This window comes from Chaetodon auriga, chromosome 5 (assembly GCF_051107435.1).
Source record: "Chaetodon auriga isolate fChaAug3 chromosome 5, fChaAug3.hap1, whole genome shotgun sequence".
Taxonomy (NCBI): domain Eukaryota; kingdom Metazoa; phylum Chordata; class Actinopteri; order Chaetodontiformes; family Chaetodontidae; genus Chaetodon; species Chaetodon auriga.
The window spans coordinates 29,180,058-29,192,500 of record NC_135078.1 but is presented as its reverse complement, the minus strand read 5'-3'; the positions used below and the strand labels follow the sequence as shown (position 1 = coordinate 29,192,500).

The 12,443-nt window shown below is 50.0% G+C and overlaps 1 protein-coding gene across 2 annotated transcripts in view; it reads left to right on the top strand.

Annotated features, from left to right (window-relative positions):
- LOC143321013 (surfeit locus protein 4-like) overlaps nt 1–5,017 on the top strand; it is a 7,565-nt gene extending 2,548 nt beyond the window's left edge. Inside the window, exons 1-4 of one of the 2 annotated variants that reach the window (XM_076731109.1) lie at nt 1–235; nt 623–666; nt 2,155–2,344; nt 4,572–5,017. The exon at nt 1–235 is cut by the window's left edge and continues 180 nt beyond it. In XM_076731109.1, the coding sequence (XP_076587224.1) occupies nt 1–235; nt 623–666; nt 2,155–2,344; nt 4,572–4,838 (736 nt within the window). In that variant the 3' untranslated portion in view covers nt 4,839–5,017. The remainder of the gene's footprint in view (nt 236–622; nt 667–2,154; nt 2,345–4,571) is intronic. The other variant, XM_076731110.1, reaches the window with a different exon arrangement.
- The last annotated feature ends 7,426 nt before the right edge of the window (nt 5,018–12,443 follow it).

Below are 12,443 nucleotides of genomic sequence, written 5' to 3'. Positions count from 1 at the left end.
CTCTCTGTCTGTCTGCCTGCCTGCCTGTCTGTCTGCCTGCCTGTCTCTCTGTCTGTCTGTCTGTCTGTCTGCCTGTCTGTCTGTCTGTCTCTCTGTCTGTCTGTCTGTCTGTCTCTCTGCCTGTCTGTCTCTCTGCCTGTCTGTCTGTCTCTCTGCAGGCGGCTGTGTGTTGATCCTCAGTAGAAACTTTGTTCAGTACGCCTGCTGCTGTCTGTTCGGGATCATCGCCATGCAGGTACACACACACACACACACACACACCCACACACACACACCATGTCGTAACCATGGAGACCATCTGTCATGTTGTGAACGTGTCGTCGTCTGACATCATGAGTCTGCTTCTGTCTTAAACGAGCTCTGCTCCTCTTGATGATGATGATGATGATGAAGTTTCCTGTTCTTCCTCAAACTCTTCACATCAAGACAACAAGCACTTTAATACACAGTTTTCTGTACACACACCTGCCACACATGATGAGTGTGATCGCCGATAGTTATTGATTAGTGCAGACGGTCTCAAACACACTGGATGTGAACGCTTTCATTTTGTGACGCTGTGATGTCATTGGAGCATGTATTCCATCACTTCCTGTGTGTGGTTCCTGTTTGCTCTCTGCAGACGGTGGCCTACAGCATCCTGTGGGACCCCAAGTTCCTCATGAGGTGAGTGCGAAACCTTTGACCTGCCGTCAGGCGCAGCCGCAGTCAGAATGTATCACGGCTCGTAGAATCCGGAGCTCGGTGGACCGTGTTCACACGGCGGCCGTTTTCCTGTGACGCGGCGCTCTGATGCTCTTCTCAGCAGCGTGATGTCAGAGCGCTGTGTTCCAGGCTTCAGGTCGGATTAACAAAGTTCATCTGACCGATCAATAATCATTTCACAGCTTCCTGATTGATCAGCAGCCGCAAAGACGATGAGATGAAAAACGAGCTGACGTCAGAACAGCACGAGAGAAACCATCAGCTGCTGGTTGGTTACTGAGGAGGCAGCGAGGCGCCGACGTCACGTTACCCTCAAAGTGCTTTTGTTTCCAGGCTTTGACGAACGTGTCGACAAACGGCTCGTTCACAGATGACGTCACGTCGCTGCAGATGGAGGGCAGGAAGTGGTTCCCTGCACAGGAAGCTCTAACACGCTCTCAAAGTGCCGACGTTTGCTTCGATCCATCAAACCAAGAAAGCACGAGGAGCTTCCATCAGTACCAAAAACTGTTGTTCATAAGAGTGAAAAACGAAAGAAATCGACGAAAAGCGTCGGAAAAAAAGTCTGAAGTGTCAGGAGGAGGCGAGTCGGCTGATGGTGGAAATGATGTAAGATTAGCTCACGTTTTAATTCTGTGGTGACAGATTTAAAGTAACGGCTACAAGAAACACGACGAACACTTGTTCAATCAGCGTTAACACAGAAAACAAGTGCACGTAAAGAACGTACGCTGTCCCGTTTCCAGACGTCTTTAGAGGCGTTTCATTGGACCTTAGCGAGCGGCTAACGTAGCAAACAACCGTAACGTAAAGGTCAACATTCAGCAGCGCGGCGCTGAACGTTTGCTGCTCGTCAATCCACAGGATGATAAAAGCTACGCGGCCTGAAAAAGCAAACCACAGTCATCCGGAGCACTTTGGTACCGAGGTCGCGGATCAAACCGCTAACAGGAAGCCGTTTTCTGATGAGCAGCTGGTTGTTCTATCTGCTGAGTCAACAGCAGCAAATCTTTCAGTTCAGGTGAAAAATGACTCGTCTTCATAATGTAAGAGTCACATCCAACATGTGTTCTGACTCTGTTTGTACCTTTCTCTCGTCGTTTCATCTAAACCAGCTCAGTGAGAACTTTCCTTCATCTCGTCCTTTACAGTTTTCATTTCCTGCCCTCCACCTGAATTTAACGTCACGTGACTGCAAACAGCCTCTTAGCTCACTCTTTCCTCTCGTATCGGTCACGTTAGCCAGGAAGTAGCTGAATGCTAGCATTAGCTCCTGTAGCTGATGGGTCGTCACATGTTACAGTGAGAAACGACCTGATGTCCCTTCAGGTTTTCACTCTCATCTTTGCCGCCGCTGATCAATCAAACACACGTTAACGAGGGTGTGAGACAAACAATAAGACAGACGACGGACAGTGTTCACAGTGGACCGTCTCCTCCTCCCTGTAGGAACCTGGCACTGGGGGGAGGCCTGCTCCTCCTCCTGGCGGAGTGTCGCGGGGAGGCTCGCAGTGTGTTTGCAGGAGTTCCTTCTCTCGGTCATCAGAGTTCTCCGAAGCACCTCCTGCAGCTCGGAGGTCGAGTCCTCCTCGTCCTCATGTTCATGACGCTGCTGCACTTTGACCTCAGCCTGTTCAGTGTGAGTGACACACACACACACACACACACACACAGTTAATGTTCAGACTCGTTCACGTCTCAACGCTCACATGTTGGTGGAACGGCACTGTGACCTTTTTAACACTTGATTATTAACGGTAACATCCTGATGTTCAGGACGTGACGTTGGCCCGTTGGCTTCATTTAGGTATTTAGGACCGTCTAACATGTTAGCACGCTAGCATGTTAGCACGTTGTCGTTAACGACCTCCTCTGGTTGATATGACCACATAATGTGACCAGAGTCATCACAGCAGATCAAACATTATCATGTTCAGGACATCAGGGGCTCCGTGGACATTAGTCTGTCCAGCAAGAAATCAGGTTTTGGATGTGGAAGTAAGAACATCTCTCTGAGTGAGGACACAGTGTTGACTGGGGGACAGATTGTTGGACAGAGTTGGACAGGCAGCGGAGCCACAGTGTTGGACAGTGTTAGACAGAGATGGACAGGGTGTTGGACAGGGTGTTGGACAGTGTTAGACAGAGATGGACAGAGTGTTGGACAGGGTGTTGGACAGTGTTAGACAGAGATGGACAGGGTGTTGGACAGGGTGTTGGACAGTGTTAGACAGAGATGGACAGAGTGTTGGACAGGGTGTTGGACAGTGTTAGACAGAGATGGACAGGGTGTTGGACAGGGTGTTGGACAGTGTTAGACAGAGATGGACAGGGTGTTGGACAGGGTGTTGGACAGTGTTAGACAGAGATGGACAGAGTGTTGGACAGTGTTAGACAGAGATGGACAGGGTGTTGGACAGGGTGTTGGACAGTGTTAGACAGAGATGGACAGAGTGTTGGACAGGGTGTTGGACAGTGTTAGACAGAGATGGACAGAGTGTTGGACAGGGTGTTGGACAGTGTTAGACAGAGATGGACAGGGTGTTGGACAGGGTGTTGGACAGTGTTAGACAGAGATGGACAGGGTGTTGGACAGGGTGTTGGACAGTGTTAGACAGAGATGGACAGAGTGTTGGACAGTGTTAGACAGAGATGGACAGAGTGTTGGACAGTGTTAGACAGAGATGGACAGGGTGTTGGACAGTGTTAGACAGAGATGGACAGAGTGTTGGACAGGGTGTTGGACAGTGTTAGACAGAGATGGACAGAGTGTTGGACAGTGTTAGACAGAGATGGACAGGGTGTTGGACAGTGTTAGACAGAGATGGACAGAGTGTTGGACAGGGTGTTGGACAGTGTTAGACAGGGATGGACAGAGTGTTGGACAGGGTGTTGGACAGTGTTAGACAGAGATGGACAGGGTGTTGGACAGGGTGTTGGACAGTGTTAGACAGAGATGGACAGAGTGTTGGACAGGGTGTTGGACAGTGTTAGACAGAGATGGACAGGGTGTTGGACAGGGTGTTGGACAGTGTTAGACAGAGATGGACAGGGTGTTGGACAGTGTTAGACAGAGATGGACAGGGTGTTGGACAGGGTGTTGGACAGTGTTAGACAGAGATGGACAGAGTGTTGGACAGGGTGTTGGACAGTGTTAGACAGAGATGGACAGAGTGTTGGACAGGGTGTTGGACAGTGTTAGACAGAGATGGACAGGGTGTTGGACAGGGTGTTGGACAGTGTTAGACAGAGATGGACAGGGTGTTGGACAGGGTGTTGGACAGTGTTAGACAGAGATGGACAGAGTGTTGGACAGTGTTAGACAGAGATGGACAGGGTGTTGGACAGTGTTAGACAGAGATGGACAGAGTGTTGGACAGGGTGTTGGACAGTGTTAGACAGGGATGGACAGAGTGTTGGACAGGGTGTTGGACAGTGTTAGACAGAGATGGACAGGGTGTTGGACAGTGTTAGACAGAGATGGACAGAGTGTTGGACAGGGTGTTGGACAGTGTTAGACAGGGATGGACAGAGTGTTGGACAGGGTGTTGGACAGTGTTAGACAGAGATGGACAGGGTGTTGGACAGCGTCTCCAGCAGAGCTGCAGTGGAGCAGCTGGAAGACAGTGAGGTCACAGTGTTTAAAGACTGAGCTCTGCCTGTTGATGCATTCAAGGACTCCCTGATATCTGACAGTTGGCCGAGAAGCAGAACTGGAAAATTCGGAGCATCCTTGAACGCACCAAGAGGAAGCTCTTCTTTCACATGTCTGTTTTTTCTTTGACGACGAGCTCACCTCAGATCCTCACCTGTGCTCTGTCAGTTCTCTGTGGACCCTCTTGGTGACGTGCTGGTCTTGCTTCCAGATCCTGCAGAACCTGGTGGGCTCGGCGCTCATCGTGCTGGTGGCGGTGGGCTTTAAGACCAAGCTGGCGGCTCTGACTCTGGTGGCCTGGCTGCTCTGCATCAACTTCACCTTCAACGCCTTCTGGAACATCCCGTCGAACAAACCCATACACGACTTCCTCAAGTACGACTTTTTCCAGACCACGTCGGTGATCGGAGGCCTGCTGCTGGTGGTGGCCCTGGGGCCCGGGGGGGTCTCCATGGACGAGAAGAAGAAGGAGTGGTGAGGAAGAGGACGGGAGAAGCTGACGAAGAGCAACTGATGATAAAGAGAGGAGGAAGAAAAGATGTTCAGTTTGTTTTCAGGAGAGCAGAGAATCATTCTCAGCCTTTTATTTTGAAAAATTATTCTGTTTCATAAAAACCAACATGCCAAACAGCCAATCAGAGAAGACCTACTGTAGCCTGCAGATCACCAATCAGAAGCACATTAAAATACTTAAACAGAATGACTGTAAATCAGCTGTGAGGACGTGTTCGGGTGGGGTCAGGGTGCTGGATAATTCCTGGGCGAACACACGTCCCGTCACGTGAAGCTCGGTCCGGACCGGGTCCTGAGCTCTACACCTCCGTCACTGTGGAACTGGACTCCATTTCTCCTCCACCCTGAGACATCACGTGGACGTCGAAACGTCCTGGGTCAATGCTTCAGATCCATTCGACCTGCCTGGAGGAAGAGGAGGAGGAAGGATTCCTTAAACTCATTAAATGATCAGTAGATAAAGTGTCTTTGAAAGACTCGCCGTGTGAGGACGAGCCTGCGTCTCGCCTCCTGCAGTCGCTCTGAGCGAACGGGATGAAGATCACGTTAAAGACGGCTGGTCTGAAGTCTGCAGGACGTCTTCATGTCTGACCCTCGCTCCTCCTCGCTCATTCCATTTCTGCACTCGTCTCCCTCCCTGTCAGTTACCAGAGCGACCAATCAGATTCTCTCCACGTCACATGACGTGTGTGTCGTATGAATGCTGCTGCCTTCATGTTTTGAATCATCTGCCGTGAACACACGCACACACGCACACACACACGCAGACACACACACGCATGCACACATGTACACACGCACACACACACGCACGCACACATGCACACACACACGCAGACACACACACGCATGCACACATGTACACACACACGCACGCACACATGCACACACACACGCAGGCACACACACGCATGCACACATGTACGCACACGCACGCGCACACGCTCAAATGCACACACACAAACACAAATGCACACACACACACACACACGCACACACACGCGCACACGCACAAATGCACACACACACACAGACACACGCACAAATGCACACACACACGTGCACACGCACACACACACACGCACACACACACACACGGCGCTGTCGTTCCTTTCTGTGTTGTTCTGTTTTTAATCAGCCGCTCCATCAGCTGCGTCAGCCTCCACCCTCTGAGGGAGCTGCTGTGATGACTGGGAGCGTCCAGCAGGTGTCGCCCTGCAGCAGCTGCTCCACAGACACCTTTAAACATGACGCCTGATGGTTTCTCCTCTGTTCGTCTGTCGGTGTGGTTTGTTTTGTCGGTTGTGTCCTTCCCTCCTGACGATCTGTAAAGTTAAACAAAGTGAAATAATTTTCTATCGTGTTTTTGTAGAAGATGTTTAATAAATCAGTCCAGCATTGTGAAGCAGGTGTGCTGCTGTTTATCCAACTTGATATTGGACTGACTGCACTTCTCTTAGTGTATGTACATACACACTGCCCCCACCTGACAGCTACACCCACCTGACCGCTACACCCACCTGACAGCTGCATCCACCTGACAGCTGCATCCACCTGACAGCTACACCCACCTGACAGCTACACCCACCTGACGCCTACACCCACCTGACGCCTACATCCACCTGACAGCTACACCCACCTGACAGCTGCATCCACCTGACAGCTGCATCCACCTGACGCCTACACCCACCTGACGCCTACATCCACCTGACAGCTACACCCACCTGACAGCTGCATCCACCTGATAGCTACACCCACCTGACAGCTACACCCACCTGACAGCTACACCCACCGACGCCTACACCCACCTGACGCCTACATCCACCTGACAGCTACACCCACCTGACAGCTACATCCACCGACGCCTACACCCACCTGACAGCTACATCCACCTGACAGCTACACCCACCTGACAGCTACATCCACCGACGCCTACATCCACCTGACAGCTACATCCACCTGACGCCTACATCTACCTGATGCCTACATCCACCTGACAGCTACATCCACGGCACCTACATCCACCTGACAGCTACATCCACCTGACGCCTACATCTACCTGATGCCTACATCCACCTGACAGCTACACACACCTGACACCTACATCCACCTGATGCTGACAGTATGGACTGAAGGCATCGACAGAACATTAATCAACAAGTATTTTGATAACTGATGAATTCTTCATGCTCCCTAAATAAAGGCCTGTATCTAATAAAGGCCTGTATCTAATAAAGGCCCTGTATCTAATAAAGGCCTGTATCTAATAAAGGGCCTGTATCTAATAAAGGCCCTGTATCTAATAAAGGCCTGTATCTAATGAAGGGCCTGTATCTAATAAAGGCCTGGTCCTCTCAGTGATACTGTCACCATGTTTCAACAAACCAGCTCAGCACACCCACAGGTTCACTGCACCACAACAATCATGTTGATAATAATAATAATTCAGTAAAGAAGCAGTCTAAAGTCTAAGTCATGTTAGCTTAATGGCCTCCATAATAAACACTTTCAGTTTAACTAAGTCAACTAAACGCCTCGTTTACCTCGTCTGCTCTTCATCGTCCTGACACTGATCCATTAACCCGAAGATGAACTCTGTAGATTTTCTAAAGATACGACTTCGATACGATACGACAATAGACGATACGATAGACTTCAGACTTAGAACCTGGAAGTTTTCAATTTGCCGTTAGCATGTTCCGTGGCTAACGTGGCTAGCAGCATGTGTTGTGGCCCACAGCTGGAGCAGTGTTGGAGTGTTTGAGGACCGTCAGAGAAACTGAACGTTCAGCCTCGTTTAAAGAACCAGAGCAGCAGCTGTGATGTGGAAACTGTTTCTCCGCTCATAGCCTGAGCTAACGTTAGCTTAGCTAACGTAGCTGAGGTAACGTTAGCTCTACGCTTCATGTTGCAGCTCCAGCTCAGCTGGTCTGTGGTTGTAGTCTGTCTTTCTTTCTTCACGTGTTCCGTCACATGTAAACAGAGTGAAACCAGGAAGAGTCCCTTCAGTTTAGTGACCATGTGACCATGTCACATGCATTATGACTGTAAACGTTACTAATCTGTAATTAGAAAGTTACAGACATCAGTGTGCAGAAATAGCGCTTTTATTCATAAGTAGCGTTTTGGTCGCGAGTTAAGCTAATGCTAGCTAGCTAGCTAGCTGGCTGGCTTCCCACCATAACGTCTGCTGTGATGTTGTTCATGATTTCTTTATTCTGTGTTGCACAGATCTGCTTGTAGCTGCGTACCACACCACTGATGACCGCTGTGTGTGTGTTACTCACTTTTATACCAGAATAAAGAAGAGGCCAGAGTGAGAGCAAGACCTGTCTGACTGTGCCGTCTGTCTCGCACCATAACAAAGGGGACAGAACCATCACAGATCCACAGATAAACAGCTGATGGTCCACACGCTTCAGCCCAACTAAAAGCACAGAGCTCCTGTTAGCGTTAGCGTTAGCCTCCGGCCTCAGAATCACACTGCTGCAGCAGCTGGACACCGAACACACACACACACACAGAGTGACACACACACGCTCACACACACACACTCATACACAGTTACAGCTGCTCCTTTCTGGCGAAATCAATAACTCATAATTGTGGTGTGTGTGTGTGTGTGTGTGGTGTTCAGGTGTTGCCCTTGGCTGCAATCTGCAGGTTATTAGAGGACCTGGACAAAACACCGGTCACCGTGTGTGAGTGTGTGTGTGTGTGTGTGAGAGAGTGAAGGTCTTGCTGCTTGCTCGCCCTCTCCTCCTCCCTCTCCTCCTCCTCCTCCTCCTCCTCTTCCCTCTCCTCCTCCTCCTCCTCCTCCTCTCCCTCCCTTCAAGAGGAAGAGAAGCATCATCATCCATTAAGCCCAAAGTTCAACGAGTGTTTTCTTACTGTCATAATTCTGTTTCCACGTATTATTTTACTGCAGAGAAACAGAAGTCTGAGAGAAGAAATGAAGACAATAAGAACACGAACAGATGAGACAGACAGAGGACACAGAGGACGTGCCTACAGGACTAAAAACAGGCTGCAGTGCTGCACGTCGGCCTCTAGATGGAGCTCAAGGTTCGACCTATCACTGTTTTCTGTTGTGCGGCGTTTCACCCAGAAAACAGGCCAAAGCCCCAGAAACAACAAACCAGCTGAACGTCGGTGAAATCTGTTCATGAAAATCCAAACAGAGACAAGGAAACTTCAAGCTGCCGCCAAAGACAAAGAACGACTCTGAAATACTGCTGTGGGACTAACACACGGATGTGATGTTTCCATTGAACTACATTTAGATTTTGTTCTGATGTGTATTTGTATCAGGTTCAGTACTGCATGTGGAGGAGCCAAATACTCTGTAAATACTACAGAAATACCTCAGCAGTGTTATTAATATGACTGTTACTGTCAGTGTGGGCTTAAACAATCAGACCTCATCACAAACACAATTCAATCCTAAAACTATTAGACACATATAAGAATTAAATCTGATCCCAGAACAGCTGTGACTGTTCAAAACATCAATAAACAGAATGTGATCATCTGATCTGATCAACTGACCTGAAGGCAGCTCACAGACAACATGTTTACTGTTGGTTCACTGATGTCTGCCAGTCCAGACTGTTCTGATTGGAGGTCATAATATTATTATTAATATTCATAATTGTTGTCGCTGTTTCTGCAGCTTAATAAATGTGTGTTGAAAACGCTGAATGTTGAAATGTGACGCCCAGACGAAGGTTAACATCAGGAGGGTTGCTGAAGCGTCTCCGTGAGCTCTCAAAGCTTCCTCACACAGACACACATCAAATTATTACCGGAAATATTAATTATCCGGATGTTTTCCCTCAAGGCCCAATTTATTGATTAGTCATTTCTCCAAACGGATCATATGAGGATCAAATCTTCAGTATTAAACAGGAACGTGTTTCTGAGCAGAGACTTAAAACCTGACAAAGGACTAAACTCATTTTCCATCCAATCACCAAACGTCACGGCTGACGGGAACCTGTGTTCACGAGCCGTTCTGTCCGTTTGAGTAACCGTCTGCAAAACGTGAGAAAACAGGGAAGAAGAAACGTGGACGGTTTCAGCTCAGTGTGACAGAAACCTGAAGATTCAGAGTGTTTGTCTGCTCGTTAATGAGCCTCAGCGGCCGCCGTCAGCCTGCTGGAGGCTCAGCCGCACGGCGAGCTGAAGCGATGAAGAGGAGATGTGAACACATGAAGCACAAACACTCACTGCTTCATAATCATCCTGTTGTTCTCTGCAAACATTTAAAGCTGCAGCTCTTTAAAGTACAAACAGATCCGACGTTAAAGACACAGACTGCGTTCAGGTCTGCAGGTTCAGGGACGGCAGGGTAATTACACCGAGCTGTGTGTGTGTGTGTGTGTGTGTGTGTGTGTGTGTGTGTGTGTGTGTGTGTGTGTGTGTGTCTGCAGAATCTTAAGGTGAGCCGTTAAAAGCTTCAGTGAGTCTTCACACCCAGCATCCTTTGTGTTTGTGCATCAGTGGTATCAGCCAGCGTTGACGTCTCGACTGCCGTCGCTGTCAACATCTTATTTACTGCCAACGACCTCGACCTCCATCTTTCTCTAGAACGGATGAAGTTAAAGTTTGGACGAAAGCAGAGGAAGAGCAGCTCGCCTGCAGCGCGCTGACTGCCGCTCCTCAGGGCGCCGCTCCTCAGGACGCCGCTCCTCAGGGCGTCACGCCGCGCCTGCAGTCAGAGGAAGCTGCAGCGCGTCGACTGTGTGTAAACACTGACGGTTAATTTAATAAAGCTTCTCGCCAAAAGACCAAAGGTCAGAGCACAGCCTGCAGCTCGCTCACTGCCGCTGGCTGGATCTGATGTGATGACCTCAGAGACTGAAGCATCACCGTTTGCATCCACTCAAACTGAGTAACTCGACTACAGGCAGACTAAAACGTCCGAACTTTAAGTCCACTGGACTGAAAAAAGAAGCGTTTTCTTACTGTGATTCTTCTGTTTCCATGTTTTATTTCACAGTAAAGAAACAGAAACCTTCTGACTGAGAAATGACCTGGAGACAATGAAACAGTGAACGAGGTCACAGACCAGCACCCGTCACAACCCCGAGCTGAACCCGCCCACAGGAGCAGCCGGGCGGTTCAACCGAAGGAGCGACGTGCGCCTGAAGCACCAGCCCGCCGCCAACAGGCCTCAGGAGCTGAGGAGAGCAGCGAGCAAACAACTCAGAGTCCCAGAAGAGCCAGAATCCTCCAAACACCACATCCAGGTCAGGACTGAGCCCTGACAGGGTGTGTGTGTGTGTGTGTGTGTGTGTGTGAGTCAGTGTTTTCATCAAGTGCTGAATGTCCTTTAACTTTACATGATGAAATGTCATGATTCTCCCAGGGCTGACGGTGTTTCTGTCAGCAGTCGGAGCTCGAGAGAGAGGGACGGGTCTGGTCTCCCCAGGTGCGAGTTCATTAGACACACCTGCGCCTCATCGGCCAATCAACCGGCTACTTAAGCCAGCTCCAGTTTGACTCCTGTGCCAGACGAGTTCTGCGCCCCGCTCTCTCTCTCTCTCTCTCTCCCCCCCCCCCCCCCCCCCCCCCCCCCCCCCTCTCGTGCCTCCAGTGATCGTGGTTCTGCCGTACAGCCTCTCGTGAGTTTGCTCCTCGACACCTTCATCTCCTGAGTGAGCTTTTCGCCCTTGTGGTGTTTCCGACTTTTCTTTTCTTTGTCGGACTTTTTCCCTGTTAAGGTGATTTTGTGTTCTTCGATAAACTCCTTTGTTACGACTCTGCGTCTGAGTCCAGGCTCTCCCTGCTCACTCGTGGCATGAAAGACAATAAGCTACTGAACACCGACGTCTGAGTGAAGCGTGAAGTGAAGTCAAACAGGTGCGTGATCACCTGACCATCACCTGTGTCAAACACGCTGTAATGTTCTGGCTCAGCGTGTGTGTGAAGGAGCTGCTGTCCTCCTCCAACCCTGACGGAGCTCCATCATGACACTGGACAGTCAGCGTGCTTCAGACCAGTCACACCTCCGCCGACGGCCGTAGCACGCCACAGAAAGTAGTCCCTCAGTCCACCGCTCGACCCACAAACACACCGACCGGCTGAACGCACACAGCGTCGTGCAGTAGAAAGTCCACGTGTATCTGATGCTGCAGTTCTCTCTGATACGCTGTGATTAGTATGTAATGATGGGGGTTTTAATGATCGGCGTGTCTTCAGCCGCTCCTCGTGCGTTCCATCATGGCGCCGCTCTCACACCTGAACCCTCCCTGCTGCCGTATTGATCCGTCAAAGCTGACAATCCACGCTCCCACTGATCCACATAAATGATATTGACGGTGAAGCAAGGCATGCTGGGTAGAGAGTGGAGACCCATGGAGGTGCAGGCGGAGCAGTCAGCGCTCCTCCACCTGCCCCACCTGGAGTCATGAGCCCTGACTGAAGGAGGAGCAGAGCAGTCAGTCATCACGGGCCGTTCAGTCTGCCTTCATCGCTCAAGTGACCGTTTCCTCTGACTTCAGCCCTTTGTTTCACTTTCTCTTTCATTGCTTTGCCGCTTTCCTCTCCTCCTCCTCCTCCTCCTCCT